A 20,000-nucleotide genomic window follows, 5' to 3' on the forward strand; every position below is an offset into this window, starting at 1 on the left:
GACATTATTTTAAAGTTCTTATGTTTGTTCAAACAGACGAGGCTCCTGCAGCCAAGAGGGTCAAAGGTCATCTGACTGAGCCATGATTGACAGCAGGAAGTGGGTGGGGCTTTGATTCACGGACAGTCAATGAGGCAGTACATTTTGTAAAAAAGACTTATTTTTGTAGTTTTTTTTAAATCTATATATTTTTAAAGTTTTTGCCGTTTCTGTTCGTCCTGCATCAGGAGATCACACACACACACACACACACACACACACACACACACACACACACACACACACACACACACACACACACACACACACACACACACACACACACACAGAGATGAAGTAGTTTGAGTGTTTTTGTTCTTTATTCTTTGTTGAATAAAACATTTATTCAACATAACAAGGCTCAGTTTTATTTTTATGTAGAAGAATAAAGAAGCTCCAAATGTAAAAGTGCATTGTATATTAAGTTGGATATATTATAACAGAAACAGTATGACACACACACACCGCCCGCGCCCCCCCCCTGCTGCAGTGTCTTTCTATCTGTCTGGGGTCAAACTGGGGTCAGGAGATGAAACACACCTGAGCTGAAGTCAATCAGAGTGTGAGGTCACCTGACAGGGAGAGGTCACCTGACTGCATGAGGTCAGGTGATGCAGCAACAGGTGAGTTTGATCTGATTGATGAGCTTGTCTGACACAGCCGCCGACGTCCTGCGTGTCTCTGTAGCTACACACACACACACACACACACACAAAGGTAAGAAGAATATTTATCAAACTCCACGCTGAATAAAGCTTCTGACAGTCATGGGGAGGTCAGAGGTCACAGAGGATTTAAAGAAACAAACGGTGTGTGTGTGTGTGTGTGTGTGTGCGAGAGAGAGATAGAGAAAGAGAAACACTAAATATAGATGGATTAGATCTGTCAGTGTCATTAAGTTGATTGACAGACAGACAACCACACACACACACACTGATGTTGCTCTCTCTCTCTTTCTGTGTTGCCGTGGAGACGCTGTAGTGATGGTGGACCCTGGTCTGGTGGAAGACCCTCGTATGGTGGTGGACGAGCTGTTGTCTCTCTGTCTGCAGAGGCTTAGGATGGACGAAGACGCACAGAACAGCGACCTCAGTGCGTCTCTGCTCAGCCTGTCCCTGTCTCAGCTCACGGTTCTGGTCTTGTCTCTAGTCTCTGTCTCGGTCTTTGTCCTGAACCCTGTTCTGGTCTCTAGTCTCTGTCCTTGTCTCGTCTCTGTCTTGGTCTTTGTCCTGGTCCCAGTTCTGGTCTCTGTCCTGGTCTCTGTCCCAAACTAATGTCTTGGATGTGATCTCAGGGTTTGCTGAGGTGCTCCGCTGCCTGGAGGCCCACAGGAAGCACTGGCTGCAGGCCGAGCTGGACCTGAAGAGGTTCAAAGAGCTCCTGGTGAAGTCGGATGTGGCTAAAGCAGCACTGGAGGTCAAACTGAAACACACTCGCAACCAGCTGGACGTGGAGATGAAGAAACGCTACAAGATCGAGGCCGACTACCAGTACCTGGTCAGTACCCAGTGAGTACCTGGTCAGTACCCAGTGAGTACCTGGTCAGTACCCAGTGAGTACCTGGTCAGTACCCAGTGAGTACCTGGTCAGTACCCAGTGAGTACCTGGTCAGTAACCGGTCAGTTGTGACTCCTTGTGTTGATTTATGCAGTTGTTTACATTTGTAGTTTAGACACTTGTTTGTTTGTCTCTGTCTCCATCTATCTCTGTCTTTGTCTGTCTCTCTCCCCTCTCTGTCTGTTGTGCCTGTTCATTTCTTTGAGGTAGATGTTGCGATGTTGTGCTTCAGGTAAACTTGCCTTGATGTGTTGCAGCAGCGGCAGATGCAGCTGATGTGCGACATTCTGGTGTCTGACAGCAAATCGAGCGCCTGCCTGAACGACGAACAGAAATCTCTGCTGGCGACGTTTGAGCACAAAGCTGGGAATGTCACCGTGCACCGCAGCTGCAAACGGTAATGGCAGCAGGTCGCCTGTAGGGGGCAGCAGAGCCCCAGGAGGCCTTCGGGTGGAGCAGAGCCAGCAGGCGGCCTGTAGATGGCAGCAGAGCTCAAGACTCAGGGGCAGCAGAGCCCCAGAAGGCCTGTATATGGGAGCAGAGCCCCAGACGGCCTGTAGGGGGCAGCAGTCAGACATTTCACAGGTGCAAAAATCAACAGCTGCTCATGGATGAAAGTTTGAAATGAATTAATTTTTGAACAAGATTTCTATTTCTGCTTTAGTAGAAGGTGATGGTATTTTCTGCAGCAGATGGCAGAAGAACCACGTCTGTAGAAGAAACACGTCACGTAAATGCAGGAAGTGAAGTCCTACAGACGCTCAAACCTTCAGTGTTTTTATCCTGCTGAAGCTTTGAATGGCAGAAATTAGAGAGTTAGAAGGTCAGGGTTAGAGAGTTAGAAGGTCAGGGTTAGAGAGTTAGAAGGTCAGGATAAGAGGGTCAAGTTCAGTGTTAGAGGGTCAGTGTTGGAGGGTTGGGGACAGGGTTAGGGTTGGAGCTCAGAGCTTTAGTCTAAACTCAAGCTAGCACATTGGTGACTTTTCAGAGTAAACTAGCCTTTCAAAATAAAACGATTGTGTGTGAGAAACAGTTGTAAAGATGTTCACCTTTTGCTTCAGGTTGTCGGCCATCGATGAGTCGTCGTTCCTGTCGCACTCGGACATCAGCTACGACAGAACAGATGACGACATGGTACAGTTGGTTCCTCCTCACTTAACAAATCCTTGTTTGGAACGAGTTTGAGCTGAACATGGACCCTGCAGTCAGACTCTCGTTCAAAGCTTTGAAGTATCCAGTGCATGAATAATGTTAAACCTTTGAAAGAAGAAGAGATCAAACATTTATCCAAATAATAATCTAATGTGTTTGTGTTTTCAGGATCTGGACACGACGGTGATCAAGCCTCTGAAATCCAGACCCAGGGAGAGGAGGGTAAATGTCTCCATGGCAACTTGTGTGTGTCTTTATTTCATGGGATTGTTGTTTGTGTCTTGGGGACGTTGTTTACATCTTGGGGACGTTGTGTATATGGTTGTTTCCAGCGCTCGTCGATGGGAGCAGCTCTAGGTGTTTCAGCTGGGAAGCGAGGAAGAGGAGCCAGCGTGTGTGTGGCGCTGCAGGAGAGGAAGAGTGTGGAGGTAAGAAAGAAGTGAAAGTTTTTCACTGTTATTTCACAGTCACAGAGGTGTGTGTGTGTGTGTGTGTGTGTGTGTGTGTTTTTTTTTCAGGCATTTGTGAGAACACCTGAGATCCACATGGTGGTGGGAATCACACAGGAAACGCCTGAAAGCAGCGGCGGTGTGACGCAGGAGTGTGCTGTGTCCGTCCAGATTGCAGGCGAGTTCAGGACAAAGTCTAGAGAACCAGCACGGTCCACCAGGTCACTTTGAGCTGGGAAACTGGAGGGGGAAGAAGAAATTACCCTTACCCAGAGAAAGCACCTCCCTGCTGCCCCCTGGTGGAGGAGCTCTGTAGAGCCTTCAGCAGAGCATCAAGCTCCTCTCACCCAGAGAAAGAGCTCCACAGAGAGGTAGAGCAGCAGATCAGAGCTGCAGGTCTGCTCTCCTCTGGACCAAGCTGCTACAAGCCAGCAGAAAAGGTCAAAGGTCACATGGACACAAACACTGACTCGACAGAACCAAACACCTAATGGAAACTTTTTCAAGCAGGTTTAAAGAGAAATGAACAGCTGAGAAGTTTGAACCAAATGTTTGTCATTGATTTGTTGACATATTGATGTCATTTCCTGTTAAACTGACCACAGTCGTCTTGCCTGTTTGTCTTTTATGAGCATATAAGTGGGATGGTTGGTGGTTAATGGATGATGGTGTGGGTTAGTTAGGGTTAGGTTTTGTTGCCTTGGTGACGGTTGCCGCTCTCCTTCCTCAGACCAAACGTCGGTGTGGTCTTCTTGTGACGAGACCGTGGCCGAGCCTGAACCTGCAGCCAAGATGGAGGAAAGTGTCAGAGCACCTCCTCTTCCTCTGAGGAGCCTGAAACACATCTTCCTCTCCAAAACGGTACCGCAAAAACCAAAGGATGACCTTTGACCTCCTGATATAATTGCCTGGATCATGACGAAGGATCATGACGTTGGATACCTGAGCTCAGACACCGGTGCCTCCTTCCAGGTGATCCGCCCGGAGACGTGCTCCCCCTGTGGGAAGAGGATCCGCTTTGGAAAGATGGTGGTGAAGTGCAGAAACTGTCGTGTGGTGGCTCATCCTGAGTGTCGAGACAAATGTGTGGACGGCTGCTCGGCAGGACCTGCGGCTCAGCCGGTGCCCGTGTCCAAACAGGTGGTACAACATTGGATCTCACCGGCACGTCGGCACAGAAAAGACGCTTTGTTTTCTGAAAAAGATCCTTTGTTTTTCAGAACTCTTTGGAAAGTTATGCTCCTGTCAGTGATCCCAGAGTCCCTCTGCTGGTCGTAGAGTGTGTGAATGAAATCGAGAGAAGAGGACTAGAGGAGGTACGTTTGGATCTAAATCCTCTTCTTTCACGTCAGGATGAACCACAGATCTATCAAATTCCAGCTGAAACATTCTCTAGATACAAGATTTCATCTCAACGCAAAACACAACATACGCTATCATACATATCAGAGGGGGCTGTACCGGGTTCCTGGGCCGGAGCGTCTGGTGAAGGAGCTCAGGGAGAAATACATCCAGAGGAAAACGGCTCTGATGCTCAGCAAAGTGGATGACGTCCACGTGGTGTGCGGGCTCCTCAAGGACTTTCTGAGGAAACTGAAGGAGCCGCTGATCACCTTCAGACTCCACAGGACCTTCATGGATGCCTCAGGTGTGTTTATGTAACACAAAGTCTAGTCTGGTTCAGTCTGGTTCAGATAAAGGTTTGGGACCTTCTTCTTCCAGAGATGGCTGATGGGAACAGCAGCAGCTCCATCCTGTGCCAGGCCATCAGAGAGCTGCCCAGGACCAACAGAGACACACTGGCCTTCCTCATGCTGCATCTGCAAAAGTAAGACCTAAACCAGCTCAAGGTGCATTCAGGTGCTGCTCGTTAACACATTTAAGTTTCCGCAAACATACTTAGCTTTCTGGCTCCTGCTGGAAAACTTGCAAAGCAATTGGTGGAAATGCTTAGAACAGTTAAATATGCGGTTCATAAGATCAGAAAGGAACCAAACCTGTGTTGGTAGGAACAGAGAGCCAGAACTTGACCAAGACCCGATCAGGCACCATAACACAACCGGTCTGTGAATGTAGCCTGAGCAGGAGCCAGGACCTGAAACACAGGTAGTTCAACTTCCTGCTTGTCCTCTGACCCGACCAGCTCTGACTGTGTTTTTGGATCTGGGTCTGGGTTAGGGTCACGAGGAGCCCTCAGTGCCAAATGGACCAGAATAACTTGGCCCGGGTGTTTGGACCAACTATTGTGGGTCACGCGATGTCTGATCCGTCTCCGACCACCATCGTGAGAGACACCAACACGCAGCATAAGGTCAGCATCTCTGCTGGACTCTAGTGTCCAGCCTTCATCACTGCACTCAGTAAGAACTGCCACATAGGAAATCATCTCATAAATTTAGTAAATATAAGGAAGGTCCACACAGATTCTCAGATTATAAATGATTTGCCTGTATGAAGATATTTGGCATTCGCTTATTCGCACATTACTGGCTTGTGTCTTTAATGGTGAAGGACTCTGCGGCTCCCCCTCCCACTCTGCCCCCCACCCTCCACCCCATCTTTCATGGCATCCCATCTTCCTCCCCACTTGGCCACCCACCTTCTGCTCTGCCCTGCATGCTATTCCTCAATCCATGACTTCATATCTTTTGCCCTGCATGCCGTTGTACCTCTGTATAATCCCACTGGAAGTTCCTATTGCACACCCAGCCGTTCTTGGAGAGGGAATCTCTCATGGAATTGCCTCTCCCGAGGTTTCTTCCTTTTTTCCTTATCCCGAGGTTTTCTCTGGAGTTTTTCCTCGTCTTCGTTGAGAGCTTTGGGCTGGGTCGGGAATTGTCCTGATGTTGTGGGTCTGTAAAGCCCTTTGAGACGTTGTATGTGATATTGGGCTATACAAATAAACTTGACTTGAGCGACTCGTAAGGATCACAAATGCACTCTTGTTGTCTCAGGTGGTCTGTCGGCTGTTGTCTCTATCTGAAGAATACTGGAGACAAATCCTGACTGTCCACCACGACCAGATGTCTGCCAATAAGACCAGCAGCCAGGAGGGTACACAAGGTACTGGCACACCTCACACAGCAGGGGGTCTGGCACAGGAAGAGACTGTCGTCTAGGGCAGTGTTTTTCAACAGGTGTGCCGTGGCACACTAGTGTGCCGTGAGAGATCGTCAGGTGTGCCGTGGGAAATGATCCAACTTCACTTAATTAGTTTGCGAGTGGGCAAGGCGGGCCAGACCGGCAGATCGCACATTTCGAAGTGAACCCCCCTCAACAAAAGTGTTCTGTTCAATCGCAGTGCAAATTTCGAAGCGCGCTGCGTCTAGGGATTACAAGCCCCTTAGAGAGCCTGTGGAAGTGTTGTGGAGCAACACACAGAACCCCCAACTGCTCCTGATGAGCAGGTTGGAGCCCTGCATGGCCTGTGTGTGTTTATGTGTGTGAGCTTTAGAGATGCAGAAATACTGAAAGACAAATTCAGTTGGGCTAGGGTTCGTAACAAAGGATGAGCTTCTGTCATCACATGTACGTTTCCTCACTGTTTGTGTGTTGGTTTGGGTTGTAGATCGCTTGTTCAAGCCGCTGACGTCTCCAGAGCTCAGCTCATACTGCAGAGGCTCGCTGAGAGGAAGAATCGGCAACCTGGGAAACGCTTTCACCGCCAAGTAAGTCACCAGAAACAAGCCACACAACATCCAAACCAAAAGCACCTGAGGTCACCGGTTCACCCTCCATGTGTCCTAGCTAACATAACTTACCCTTCTTTTCTGGTTCATGAACCTTGTTTTGGACCACTCTGAGCATTGTCACTAAAATGTTTTTGAATCAGAAACATTGGTTCATGTAGAGAACCAGGACAGAATCAGAGCTATGTTCTGGGTGTGTTTCATTCCACCCATGCAAAGGTGGAAATGATGTCTGGTTCACCGGGTAGCAGCTTGGATCCATGGACACAGAATGGAACCATTCCAGAACCAGGAAAAGTGGGATCTGTTGTTGACAAATGAGCCGAAGGGGACGTGTCTTCATGCCATGACCATGAGGACCGTTGGACATAGAGTCAACAGTTTGTTTCTCTTGGTTCTCAGGAGCCGAGCACAGCCTGGGAGGAGATTCTTCCCGTCGCCTAGCTGACTGTGAAACGGGAAATGTTGTCGTCGTGGGAATGTTGTTCACCGCGTCGTCATGGGAATGTTGTTCACCTACCTGTAAGAACTCCACACTCAAGTTATCATTGTGTGTAACTGTCTACTGTTATGGGTGTAAATGGTGGGGGTTCGTTAGCCATGTTAGCAGGTTGCCATGGTGACGTCTGTGTGTCACATGTCTGTGGGTGAAACTTTGGATTCTTGGCACCGTGTTTGATAAAAAAGATTGGATGAAATGTTTTGCTTTCAGTTTCATTTTCCATTGTGCTGCTGGCTGGAGGCGGAGCTTACATCTCTGCTGTAGGTACATTGGTGCAATAGACAGGTGTTTCCTCAAATTAACTTATTTACTTACCAGGTTTAAAATCAAATAGCTGTGGAATTCATGTACCCAGAGGATGAACCTAAAAGATCTAAGGACCCCACAACTTTTCCTCCAAATGTCTCCATCAGGACAGAATGAGAGGAGTAGGAGTGTAGTACCGCATCATTCCACACAGGGTCTGTAGTTGGAGAGATAAAAGCACTGAGTAAAACTATCAAACTACTTAATCTGACATTTCATCTTAATGTGGTTAAAGCAGCACTGTGTGGCTTTTGAAGCCCTCTAGTGGTGTTCTACTTTAAGTGACGCTCTCAAACTCCAAACAGACAGACGAGCTTTCAGCACACACACACACACACACACACACACACACACACACACACACACACACACACACACACACACACACACACACACACACACACACACACACACACACACACACACACACACACACACACACACACACACACACACACACACACACACACACACCTTGCTTCTCCTCACAAAGCAGCTGAAGTTGAATTAAGTTTGTGTGAAATGTTTTGATTTTGTTTATTGATTAGTATTTTGGTTTTTCCTCTCTAAAACATCTTTTAGTGTCCCTAACTGTGGTTAAATTATAAAAACAATGAAAACTAGAAACCTAACTTTAACTCAGAGTTACTAAATCAAAACTAAAGTTCTTCCCATAAAAGACTTCATTTATACTTTCAGTGGATTAATATGTGAAACGTATCTGTAGTAAAAAATGAAACCGGTCGAATGTTACAGATGTTAGACTTTAATTCTGAAAAGACAAACGGGAACAATCTGTCAACAAGAAAATATTCTGTCTGCCAATTTTGAACATTTACTTCCTGTTTACATCATTACATTGCACACCAGAGATCAGTGTTGCTAGGTTACAGCTAGGTTTCCCCACCATACTCTGACAAGGAGGCGCTTTTGACCAATAACATCCTCTTCTGAACACCAGCTAACAACACACATGATGTGTTCAGGTCCTTCTGGGAAAACAACTTTAACACCAACATTTCTCTTTGTGAATTCAACAATAATCTTTGCGTTAATGCGCTAATAACAGAGACGCATCATGTACAGCTGACCTGAACACAGCGCCACCTCCTGGAAGTGAAGAAGAAAGTTTAACACTATTGAGCAGAATGAGCTCTTCAGTTAGGGTCAACCATCTAGACACACATACACACACAGTTAGCAACTGCAAGTGCTTCTTTACTAAAGGAAAACAGGAAGTGCTGGTTAAAGTGTCTCCATCAGTAACTATAACAACAAGTGACACCGTGTGATCAAGTTTTTACCCAGCAGGCCGTGAGCATCTCCATGGAAACGGCACAGTGTTGCATAGCAGTATTATCAAATCTGGCACACAAATCTTACCAAATCTTCACGTGTGATCACACACTTCATAGAAAAGGACTTTAGTGCACGTTACATGTGCTAATCGCCATTTCTCCTGTCAATCAACTGGAATCAAAGAATGTTTCTTAAAAAGCTCAACTTCTCATTTGCATTTTTTGGCCATTAAATCCAGGCGCCCATGTAGCTCCATGTATTATAATCTAGAAATGATGACTGAGTGTTTGAGCCAAACGACTAAATGAACCATCCAGCATGAAAGAGGATGAAGGCTCTGGGAGCTCTGAAGTCTGAGACGGAGCTCAGACCGTCGCTCCATTGGACTCAACAGTGCAAATCAGAAGATTTGAAGTCTCTTTGGAATGTTTCAGCGCTGTTGCTTCCACTTCTGCTGCTCAGCTAACTGGAGAGCAGAACCAAAGAGTTGCTGCAGAGCGGCTGGACCAGAGGCAGAGCGACGTCATCAGGAGCCGCAGTAGAGCCGACGCTGCTCTCATGTACCTGTAACAGTGAAGCTTCTGCCTGAGAGCCAGATGTGCATCTTGGTGCCTCATTCAGTCTGAATCCATCCACACTGTTAACATACGACCCACATGTTCAGGTGAGCCACTTTAACATCCTGCTACACTTCTGAAGCACTTCACTGCTGAAATGAACCTCCATGCTGCGGCGCATTCAGCTTCCTGTGTTTATGCTGAGTCATGAATCAGTCATGTGGAAACAGTCTGTGTGTGTTAGGGGGGGAGGGGGGTTTATGAGAGGATAATGTTTGAACCATGAAAGAGAAACCACAAGATCTCAAATGTATAAGTCCTTATACAGGTTTGTCCATGGTCCTAACCCTAACCCATGGACATTCTGCTGTCTCATGAAGTCTAAGGAAGTTCTGTCTTATAAGTTGATTCTTTGGAATCTTGTCCAACTTGCTGAATCCTTCACAAACTCTTTGTCAACATTTATGGATCATCATAATTTGCAAAAGGATCTTATAAATTGTTGGATATGGATCCAGGCACCTGTGATGCCTTCAGACATGACGAAGATCTGCTGCAAACACCACAAGCCCACAAACCACCAGCTGCTTCTCTGGTCACAGAACATGGTCACCATGTGGCTCAGGAGATGTTCCTACCAAGCTGTGGTTCACCTGACCTGGGAGCAGAGCCAATAATGTGCTGATGGTAAACCAGGATAATGCCAGGTTCAGCTGAATTCTGGTTCTCGCTGGTTACCAACTTTTAGATGTATTTGAGAACTTATTTTGGGTGGAAATACTCCAGAAAAGTAGTTCAGTGTTGGTGAGAGGGAACAGAGCCGTACATCAAACAGATCCTGGTGAAGTTGATGAATCCTTTGGATGCTTCTGACAGATGCTGGTGAAGTTCTTGTGAATGTCTTTTTCATGCGACTCAGTTTAATCATAGTGCAAAAGTAGCCGCAGAGTCCCTTATGCAAGAACAGGGAGGCAGCAACTCAGTCAGTAGAGCGTCCGCTTGGGAACCGGAGGGTCGCGGGTTCAAGTCCCTGCCGAGGTGCACCTGAGCAAGGCACCAAACACTCAATTGCTTCCCCCTCTGTAATGGGTGGTAATGTAATGGAAGTCGCTTTGGATAAAAGCGTCTGCTAAATGATCGTAATGTAATGTGACTATCAAGTATCTACTGAGCTGGAGTGATACTGGTACTGGTGGAGCTGAAGGGAGCTGGTCTAGAACGGTGTTAGGTAGTTGGACCCCCCTTTGACTCAGCTTCACTAGTCTGGGACCAGTCAAAGTTGCTGTTCTGACATTTAGACTGCTTCAGGATTGTGGTTCTGACCCTGGAGTCTTCTACCTCATCCTACCTCTATGATTAATCAGATTAAAAATTTCGGGGAGTTGGTGAAATCGGAGAAAGGAAAGAACCCAAACTGAGTCTGACCACATCCTGGACAAACTCCAGACTGAGGCGGGATGTTGTAGTGACCTAGTTGAGGCATTTTCACCAATAGGGGGCGCTGAGCTCTATAGATCCCCAGCTCTGCCACTCGGGAAAGATCCCTGCTGATGTCCTCGGACTTCCAAAGCAATCGAATGCCACCTCTCCCATCTTCTCTTCCTGCTCATTCTGGGTCTCCACCCACTTGGCGCTCTTTGTTGGGCTGCTATTTGCTTCTGCTGCTGCCACGATTCGGTAGTTGGTCCCTTGGTTGTTGTCCCAAAAGATCTGGTCTTGAGTCTGGTACTGAATGCAGAATGCCACCTGCTCTGTTGGCTCCAGGACCTCCGGAACCTGAACCAAGAAGGAGAAGGTGTCCGTGTCTGGACAGCCATACACGTTGTTCAGGTAACAACATGGAACATCCTGGAAGGTGAACCAGGAGTCAAAGGTGATCCGGACTGACACACTCTTGTTGAAGCAGATGTTTCGGACCTGCACGGTGCCAGACAGCAGGCGATCCTGTAGCGAGCAGGACTCCAAACACACCTGCTGGGCTTTAAGGCGGTTCCTTAGGTCCAGGTAGTCTGTGGCTGGCTGGATGAAGTCCAGAACCAGGCGAGGACCACAACCAGCATGGTCTGGAAAAAAACACATGGTAACAACTTGAACTGGTAGGTGGTAACATTTCAGAATGGTCTATGGTCACTGCCTCACCTTTCTCCTCTCCCAGGTTGAGCTCAGCTGTGACGCCCTCTAGCTCATTCAGGTGGAACTGCAGCTCAGCCAGCGCATTGTCTTCATTTTCATTGAAAACATGGACAGCAGTCAGTGCCAAGCCACGCGAGTCTGCAAACACCACGCTCTTCTTCCTCCTTGGCCACGCCCCCTGACTGCTGCTAATCTCTGCGTTCGTGGATGTTGTGGATGCAATCGCCATGGTGACATTGTTTGTAAAAGTTTCGGTGCAGCGTCCAGGGGCCAAGCAAGGTCGCAGTGCCGTGGGGGGACCACAGTGGTTGTCATAGTTACAGAGGAAGGAGTGCAGAGGTGGCGAGCTGGCGAGGCAGATTCTCATGGCCATGTCTACGTCCACGGACATTATGGGAGACGAGACCCCAGGGGGAGGGTTTAGCATGTGGAGAAGCCTAGTGAGACACAGGGAGGGGGAGTCTGCTAGAAACCGCTACAACTTCCCCAGTAAAGGTCAAAGGTCACATGGACACAAACACTAAGATGCAAGAACTAAACACCTAAAAGAAACTTCCTGTAAGCACATCTGAGCTGAAGTTAGACTCTAATACATGTTTGGAGAGTTTGACTTTAATTTCTGATGAGAAATCAAGACGGACTGAACCATCTTACTGAGGGACTAAACCATCTTCACTCAGGGACTGAACCATCTTACTGAGGGACTGAACCATCTTCACTCAGGGACTGAACCATCTTACTGAGGGACCGAACCATCTTCACTGAGGGACTGAACCATCTTACTGAGGGACTGAACCATCTTCACTCAGGGACTGAACCATCTTACTGAGGGACTGAACCATCTTCACTTAGGGACTGAACCATCTTACTGAGGGACCGAACCATCTTCACTGAGGGACTGAACCATCTTCACTCAGGGACTGAACCATCTTGCTGAGAATGTTCCACAGTTATGACACACCAGGTATTATATGAGCTTGGCAGAGGGAGCTCATTTGAACAAGAACTTTGAACTTTACACTGTAAAAGTGGTATTATTCGCCCAAGTCTAAACTCTTCATTAAGTATTAACAACATAACAAAGATTCTGCTTTCATAACATACAGAAGAATTAGCAGAACATTTTTTTTAGTATCTAAATTTCAGAATGTAACATTCTGTCCTTTTTAAGCTTTACAAAGTATTTTTGTGTTATAGTTGATTTACAAACTGGGAAAGATCAAACAACTTCAGATGAACTATTTACCTTAAAATGTAAATTCATTAAAAACGACTCAAAAATAATTCTGAAAAGCTGAAAAATCAACTGAAGTCGACATAAAGTAAAATTATTATCTTAAGAAACAGAAAACCTGCTGTGGCGCAGTTATAATCTGTCTGCCTGCCTGCCTGCCTGCCTGCCTGTCTGCCTGCCTGTCTGCCTGTTTGCCTGCCTGCCCGTCTGTCTCTCTGTTACCTGGTGCAGTTCATGGATCAGAGTGAGTCCTGGTAGAATCCAGTTAAATCCAAAATCCAAAAAGTGTTTGAATCTTTAACTTTTTAATTCTTGTTACTAAGCAGCCATTTCAAGGGAGAGAAGGTCCAACACGCCCCCCCCCCTCCCGCTGAGAGAGAGAGAGACTAACGGGGAGAGATGGAGAGCAACAGAGAGACATCAGCCAATCAGCTGCCTGCCCCTGGCCTGGTGATCCTGTCATCCAATCAGAAAGAGGCTGTGATGTAAGTCTGGTTCCTTTATTTGCCCTCGGGTTTGACTGACAGGTTCCAAACAAAGATAGCAGCTGTAGCAAGATGTGTCCAGTAGGGGGCAGCGTAGTGTTATTCATTATAAACATGCTCCATGACGTACAGGGTCGGACTTTCAAATGTCATATGTTCATATTTACATGTGAAGTGTTTTATGTTGGATGATGATGTAGAATATAGGCTGGACAAGATCAATTTATTATGCCATTATGTCAATAATCCCTCATAGAAAAAGCCTCTGGACACACACACACACACACACACACACACACACACACACACACACACACACACACACACACACTTACACACACTTCCGCTTACCGCATATATTTGCTGCTTAAAGTGAACCTACATTAGAACACACGTGTTCTTTGTTGACTGTCCACACTCCTCACTTGTACCCTGAAGTTTGCAGTGTAGTCAGAGAGTCGCTCTTTGAGTACAGCTGTGTAACCCTGTGGCCTGTCAGCCCTCACTGAGGGCATTAAAAGCCCTGAACCTCAGCAACAGCAGGGCTCAGAGGCCTTTTAAGGCAGCCAGAGGGAGCAGAGGGTCATGTGGCTGCTACTGACCAATCACAGCACAGCTCACGTACACACTCAGTTCAATCAAAAACATTTATTTGGGAACACAAACAGCTGATGTTCCTCCAACATTCTCTTCCTGTTAAGTTACATTTATTAGCTCCTGTAAAGTTTGAACAACAACAACAAAGAGTTTAATTGTTTTTTTTGGTAAATAAGAGCAACAAGTTTCTGTTTGTGCTTCAACACTTTGGTTACATCATCAACATAAACATAAGTGCTTATTAAAGTTGTGCAAATCAAAGTAATACTGTTTAATAAGGTAAATATGGGTGAACCCTCAGTTTGTCCCTCATAAAGCATCACAGTGAGACATTTTGTACCGTGTGGAAACGCTCCACTTCACCAGCAGAGGCGCCGTTTCCACATTGACCACTGAGGCTCAGCCAATCAGCAGAGGCGGAGCAGAGCAGCAGGAGCACCGAGTGGACAGCGACTTCTGCACTTTGTTCTGACGTACGGCTTTAACAGTGCAAGCGGCCTTTAACGAGATCCACCCTGATGCCCTCAGAACGACCACATGACTCATCCTAAGAGCCACTTCCTGTCTGGATCCTAGAATCCATCTTTCACTTTCAAAACAAAGGAAATGCAGATGGACAGATGGACCCTTTGTGGTTATTCAGGAAAAGCAAAGGAGCACAGATTCATCTGAGACCCCCCCCCCCCTTTTCCCTCTCCTTCCTCCCCCCTTCTCTTCATCCTTTACAGACAGATGTTGAGGTGCTTGGCGAGTTCTCTGTCCAGATCGTGGATCAGCGTGTCAAAGTCTTTCAGGCTTAGTCGACAGTTAAACGGAGCGTCGAAATCCAAAAAGTCGTCCACATAAAGAGCTCTGCCTCCTCCTGAGGACCACACCTCCTTACTGTCCTCCTCCTCCTCCTCTCCACTCCCTGAGGACACAAAGAGGACATCCTGTCAGCTCATCATGCTCATCTTGCAGCTTAGTGCTAATAATCACATTCAGAATCCATGGAGCCTCAACAAGCTCACAAAATAAACCAAAATCACATCAGTGAACGGAGCAAAGTTGACCCTCATCTCCTGACCTGGAAGACTGAGAAGTAACAGGGAAATTAAAACCCTAATATTAATCAATGAAGTCACAATCAAACAGGATCAATAAAGCATCTGAGATGATCCAGGAGATGAAGATGAAGCTCCAGAATGCAGCAGCTTCACTCATCTGCCTCGACTCTTTGGAGACATTTCAGGCAGAACTGCCCCCTCATTGGGTGACCACACCTCTAATAGCCCCGCCCTATTATGCTAATAGCCCCGCTCTGATCTGAAGCAGCAGGACTCATGGTGACCTGCAGGCTCGTACATCTGACCTCCAGGGTTTACACACATTCATATTAACGTGTGGTAGACTTTGCACGTTTAGCCTCAGCCAGACATTTATTTACCTCCTTCGCTCTCACTTCCTGCTACCTCGTCGTAATCAGCTTCCTGTCTGGACAGGAAGTCGCGGCCACAGACGCTCCAGTCTCCGGCGTATCGGTTGATCGGCGGCGGGCTCCTTTCCAGCCGAGCCGCATCACTGCGGCCACGACGTGAAACCACCACTTCCTCTTCCTGAGCCAATCGTGGAGAGGGGCGTGGCTGACCCCGCCCCAGGCAGTTATGGGTAAAGGCGGGAGAGGGAGGAGGGGAGGGACAGATGTCAATCTGGTCCTGACTTGAGAGTCCATGGCTCGGGACTAGATAAGAGAAGATGGAGATCAATTGATCTATTGATCCATTATCTGTACCTTTAAAATTATGTTGACATCATTAATTCAACTAATCATTATTAAAACGTTAAACATTCTACAATCAATCATTTTCTGTGTCCTCATGACGACCACCAGTGTTTCACAATGCTAAGAGCTGCAGCTACAAGCTAGTTTTGATGCTACAAGCTAGCGTTGATGTCTTCCCCCCCTCCCCCCCCCCTGTGTCACCTGGCCACAGCTGCAGCAGGTAGTGCAAAGCCTCAATGTGCCGCTTGAAGTCCACTGCACTCGTTATCTCTTCACCAAACGGAGACTCCTTCCTCCCTCCTCCTCCTCCTCTCCAGGCCTCCTGTGTGGGCGTGAGCAGCACCGGGCCGAAGCACACAGCCAGGTTCTGATGGGTCATCCTGTTAGAGGGGCTGAAGGAGGCCACCAGACTGAGGTGGTCCAGCAGGAGAGAGAGCGTAGCCTGGAGAACGTAAAGCAATGACACTGACACAACACTAGAGGGCGCTAAACAGCACGCACTGCTGCAGTGTTTGAATGTTTACCCTCTCTGGTGGAGGCAGACAGACCAGCAGCTCCACTGTCCTTTGGGACCGCTGGACATCAGGATTCACCACAGGGACAGGTGGAGGTCGTAGGGTCATGGCCTCCCTGACCACCTGGTACAGCGCCGTGGTGATGAGCGGAGACGGGAGCTCCCTCAGGTAATCCTTCAGTATGCCTGCATACATACACAATGCTGAGTAGAGCTCACAAATGTCGAGTCCAAGTCGGGTCTGGATTCATCTTCAAGATGTCAAATCAAAATGGCTGGAGTCTGAGTCATAGCCAGGGAGTGACGGAAAGGTCAAGGGTCAGGGGTCAAGTCCGAGTCACTGACCTGTAATGACGTTGATATCAGGGTAGAGGTCCTCGCTGAGGCAGACGGCAACACTGTTCCTCTCAAACCAGTCCCTGAGCTCCTTCTTCACTGCTGCAGAGCCACACAGTCTGTACAGACCCACCACCTGACACACAGACAGGCAGAGAGAGAGAGACAGGCAGAGAGACAGACATGGAGACAGACACAGAGACGGGCAGACCAAGAGACAGTATGAAGTCAGCATTGTTTGGTTAGAGTCCTACCCGATGGTTTTAGGTGAATCCCCTTTCATATAGAAATAAATCTCAATATGTTTTTATTTCAGAGTCCAGTGGCTTATGATTGGAAATATTACAGTAATCTTATCTTATCTTATCTTAATTGTTTGTCATTTCAAAGGTATTTCTACAGATTTTGTTATGCTCAGGATTTACTGACCTTCAGTCCTCTTTCCTCAATTTCTGCCACAGTTTTCTGGATCAGCAGAGGGACTGGAGATGCACTTCCTTCTTTCTCCACAAGATGGTGCAGTTCTACCCCAAACACATTACGTGGCACTGAAAAGTCACTGCTGGGCTGCAGGGAGAAGGTGAGACAGCACAGCCACTCTTTAGGGTTAGGACAGGGTTAGGACAGGGTTAGGGTGAGGACAGGGATAGAGGGTCAGGGTAAGGACACGGTTAGAGGCTTAGGACAGGGTTAGAGGGTCAGGTTGAGGACAGGGATAGAGGGTCAGGGTAAGGACACGGTTAGAGGCTTAGGACAGGGTTAGAGGGTCAGGGTGAGGACAGGGTTAGAGGGTCAGGGTTAGAGGGTAAGGGTTAGGACAGGGTTAGAGGGTTAGGACAGGGATAGAGGGTCAGGGTTAGGACAGGGTTAGAGGGTTAGGACAGGGTTAGAGGGTCAGGTTGAGGACAGGGATAGAGGGTCAGGGTAAGGACACGGTTAGAGGCTTAGGACAGGGTTAGAGGGTCAGGGTGAGGACAGGGTTAGAGGGTCAGGGTTAGAGGGTAAGGGTTAGGACAGGGTTAGAGGGTTAGGACAGGGATAGAGGGTCAGGGTTAGGACAGGGTTAGAGGGTTAGGACAGGGATAGAGGGTCAGGGTTAGGACAGGGTTAGAGGGTTAGGACAGGGATAGAGGGTCAGGGTTAGGACAGGGTTACAGGGTTAGCACAGGGGTGCAATATGACAGTGCTAGGTGTTACCATTATATAACATTACATTACATTACATTACGATCATTTAGCAGACGCTTCTATCCAAAGAGACTTCCAATAAGTGCGTTTCAACATAGGTTACAGAGTACAGAGGTAATAATAATAATTTTCTCTACAAACATTTCAAAAGTTTCAACCAATCTCTCTTTGAAAAGAGTCATTATACTCTTCAGTACTATTGTCAGTACAATGGTGGTGTTAGTAAAGGGATGAGGTGCTTTGGGTGCATGTGTGTGTGTGTGTGTGTGAGTGTGTGTGTGTGTGTAAGAAGTTTGTTCAATCAGTCCATGTGGGATTCTATTGATTACAAGTTTCAAATCAAAGATCACAGCTGATCTCCATGTTCACAGACCTCAACATGTTTAGTTTAGGGTTCAGACATGCTGATGGACATTCTGGTGCCACGCTGCTCATTTCAGATGTGTTAAACCTTTTCAGGCTGGCTGTGAATTATAAACTGGACATTGTGTACAATGTTGGTGTGGTTTTGTAAATCAGTTTCTCAGTTTTAAGCGTCTGTGATGATTTAGTTAATTCTAAATGAGGTCCCAGGTCTTTTCTGTTTGGAGTTTGTCTACCATTATAAACAGTTGGGTTAAAGGCCCTGCCGTTACCCTTGACCAAGGCACTGGGTTGTACTTGGATCCTCACCGAGCGCCAAGTGAGGTTTGAAGGGAGGATGATACTGTGATTGATTCTGCACGTGTGACAGAAGAAGGCACAGAAGAGAGCCTGGACCTGTATACCTGTGTGTTCCACTGCTCCTGCAGTGACAGTTTGATGTATAGAAGACCTCTGGGCTCCAACTTAATGCACAGCTGCTGACTGCGACAACCTGAGAGAGGGAGAGAGAGAGGGAGAGAGAGAGGGAGAGAGACTTCGGCTGTATTCAAACCTGTTGTAGGTGTGATTGTGGTGGTCACAGCTGTGTGTGTGGGGGGGGGCTTGGCGCCGTTGATTAGCACTACAGTGAACACTATGTTTCTGAACCTTTAAAGAGTGGAGGGATGGAGACCCCGCCCAGACAGCACACTCTGTTCCTGGTTGGACCATTTGTTTGGGAGGTTTGACTCTGATTGGTTCCTGGTTTAGCTCCTCCCATCTGACCATTGGCTGTAGAGAGAAAGATGGTGAGCATGAAGGTGGATTCATCCAGAGCACAAACATGAAACATGAAAATGTAAAACAAATGACACAAGGACTGATTAGCAGGTATTTATGTTCTAAAATAGAAAAAGATTCAAACACGATGTGAACAGTGAGCTTAAAATCTCTGTTCCTGTTTATCAGCTCAGCAGAGCTCACCTCCACCTGCTGCTTTGTTTGTCATGAGACTAAATGTCTGCGTTGATTGGACGCTGAGGTTTTCGGTCATTCAGGCAAAAATTAACAACGATTTTTGAAATGACGCACAGTTGCACTGTGAATGTTTGGGCAGCAGAGTGAATGTGAACATTCATCTTCAATGTACTGCTGACCTGCTATTACCACCAACAAGTGTTTGCTGCACCAGTAGCACAGTAGTTTTAGTAGTAGTATTAGTGTTAGTAGTAGTATTAGTTCTGGTAGTATAAGTAGTAGTAGTAATTGCAGTGGTATTGTTGATAGTGGTAGAATTACTGTTTGTCATGTGGGTAGTATTATTATTATTAGTAGTACCTGGTGTTAGTACCACTATGCGTAGCTGCCTGGCTCGCTCCAGCTCCAGGTGGAAGGCGTGGTTTAGGGAGAGGGCGGAGCCTCGCAGGGTCAGGAGGGCAGTCCTAGCTCGTGTCACGCCATCAATCTGTATGGCCAGTAAGACTTCCTTACTGCCCTCTGACCTGAGAGGGAGGGAGGGAAGGAACAGTTAGCAGCTATCATGTTTGCCTGTTCGCATGTGCTAGCGGCTGCATGTGTACCTGCAGCTCTTCATGTCCTCCAGGCCCAGCAGGTGAACGGTCAGCAATCCAGTTACTCTCTGGCTACATCGCGGCGGGTCAGAGCCCACACACAGCTGAAAGGAGCTGATGTCCCACGCTGGCTCTTGGCATATCGGAGGAGGTGGGGCTTGCTGCCGTGGCAACAGCTCAGGGGAGTCACCATCACTGAGATAGCCTGAAAAGAGAAGGCGTCACTTTGCAGTGGTGTATGATGGTCACATCTGCAGTCTTTGGTCTGGGATGTACCTCCTTTGCTGG

The 20,000-nt window shown here is 47.4% G+C and overlaps 4 protein-coding genes across 7 annotated transcripts in view; 2 read left to right on the forward strand and 2 right to left on the reverse strand.

The window, feature by feature from the left end:
* The window catches only part of rpp30 (ribonuclease P/MRP 30 subunit), a 2,632-nt gene extending 2,492 nt beyond the window's left edge, over positions 1-140 (forward strand). For both annotated transcript variants that reach the window (XM_076140800.1, XM_076140801.1), the window contains exon 12: positions 37-140. In XM_076140800.1, the coding sequence (XP_075996915.1) occupies positions 37-79 (43 nt within the window). In that variant the 3' untranslated portion in view covers positions 80-140. The remainder of the gene's footprint in view (positions 1-36) is intronic.
* A 144-nt stretch (positions 141-284) lies between these two features.
* Positions 285-7,584, forward strand: LOC142990925 (rac GTPase-activating protein 1). Of its 2 annotated transcripts, XM_076140796.1 has the most exons (16): positions 285-1,131; positions 1,334-1,536; positions 1,854-1,993; positions 2,658-2,730; positions 2,917-2,970; positions 3,081-3,176; positions 3,267-3,375; positions 3,928-4,058; positions 4,170-4,337; positions 4,418-4,513; positions 4,647-4,845; positions 4,920-5,025; positions 5,376-5,508; positions 6,152-6,260; positions 6,766-6,865; positions 7,289-7,584. In XM_076140796.1, exons 1-16 carry the CDS (start codon positions 1,023-1,025, stop codon positions 7,332-7,334), a joined length of 1,872 nt encoding a protein of 623 aa, XP_075996911.1. In that variant the 5' UTR covers positions 285-1,022; the 3' UTR covers positions 7,335-7,584. The 2 variants fall into 2 exon arrangements, 1 of the variants encoding a protein (XP_075996911.1); XR_012960857.1 differs by lacking the exons at positions 5,376-5,508; positions 7,289-7,584 and having other exon boundaries at positions 6,766-6,855.
* An 860-nt stretch (positions 7,585-8,444) lies between these two features.
* On the reverse strand, positions 8,445-13,291 carry LOC142990927 (protein phosphatase 1 regulatory subunit 3C-B-like). 2 transcript variants are annotated; one of them, XM_076140798.1, is made up of 3 exons: positions 13,140-13,291; positions 11,690-12,120; positions 8,445-11,613 (listed from the first exon to the last, which is right to left on the reverse strand). In XM_076140798.1, the coding sequence occupies exons 1-3, from the start codon at positions 13,151-13,153 to the stop codon at positions 11,036-11,038; spliced, it is 1,023 nt and encodes a 340-aa protein (XP_075996913.1). In that variant the 5' UTR covers positions 13,154-13,291; the 3' UTR covers positions 8,445-11,035. The 2 variants fall into 2 exon arrangements, with proteins under 2 accessions (XP_075996913.1, XP_075996914.1); XM_076140799.1 differs by lacking the exon at positions 13,140-13,291 and having other exon boundaries at positions 11,690-12,715.
* Positions 13,292-14,035: 744 nt separating this feature from the next.
* Positions 14,036-20,000, reverse strand: part of syde1 (synapse defective Rho GTPase homolog 1) — a 9,998-nt gene continuing 4,033 nt past the window's right edge. The window contains exons 4-14 of the mRNA XM_076140795.1: positions 19,989-20,000; positions 19,722-19,917; positions 19,480-19,643; positions 18,811-18,933; positions 18,567-18,655; positions 17,041-17,178; positions 16,621-16,747; positions 16,286-16,461; positions 15,963-16,203; positions 15,426-15,719; positions 14,036-14,909 (exon numbers count right to left, since the gene is read on the reverse strand). The exon at positions 19,989-20,000 is cut by the window's right edge and continues 321 nt beyond it. Of these exons, the coding sequence (XP_075996910.1) occupies positions 14,722-14,909; positions 15,426-15,719; positions 15,963-16,203; positions 16,286-16,461; positions 16,621-16,747; positions 17,041-17,178; positions 18,567-18,655; positions 18,811-18,933; positions 19,480-19,643; positions 19,722-19,917; positions 19,989-20,000 (1,748 nt within the window). The 3' untranslated portion in view covers positions 14,036-14,721. The remainder of the gene's footprint in view (positions 14,910-15,425; positions 15,720-15,962; positions 16,204-16,285; positions 16,462-16,620; positions 16,748-17,040; positions 17,179-18,566; positions 18,656-18,810; positions 18,934-19,479; positions 19,644-19,721; positions 19,918-19,988) is intronic.

Source organism: Genypterus blacodes, unplaced genomic scaffold, assembly GCF_046128005.1.
Source record: "Genypterus blacodes isolate CSIRO-AG114 ecotype Tasmania unplaced genomic scaffold, CSIRO-AGI_Gbla_v1 ptg000016l_1, whole genome shotgun sequence".
In the NCBI taxonomy this organism is placed as follows: domain Eukaryota; kingdom Metazoa; phylum Chordata; class Actinopteri; order Ophidiiformes; family Ophidiidae; genus Genypterus; species Genypterus blacodes.

Bases quoted from the DNA above. Each gene is read 5' to 3' on its own strand.
- LOC142990925 (XM_076140796.1), top strand. From the start codon at position 1,023: ATGGTGGACCCTGGTCTGGTGGAAGACCCTCGTATGGTGGTGGACGAG. The intron at 2,731-2,916 runs GTACAGTTGGTT...TTGTGTTTTCAG, and splicing joins ACAGAACAGATGACGACATG to GATCTGGACACGACGGTGAT. The intron at 4,338-4,417 runs GTGGTACAACAT...TTTGTTTTTCAG, and splicing joins CGGTGCCCGTGTCCAAACAG to AACTCTTTGGAAAGTTATGC.
- LOC142990927 (XM_076140798.1), bottom strand. The intron at 11,614-11,689 runs GTGAGGCAGTGA...GTTTTTTTCCAG, and splicing joins CAACCTGGGAGAGGAGAAAG to ACCATGCTGGTTGTGGTCCT.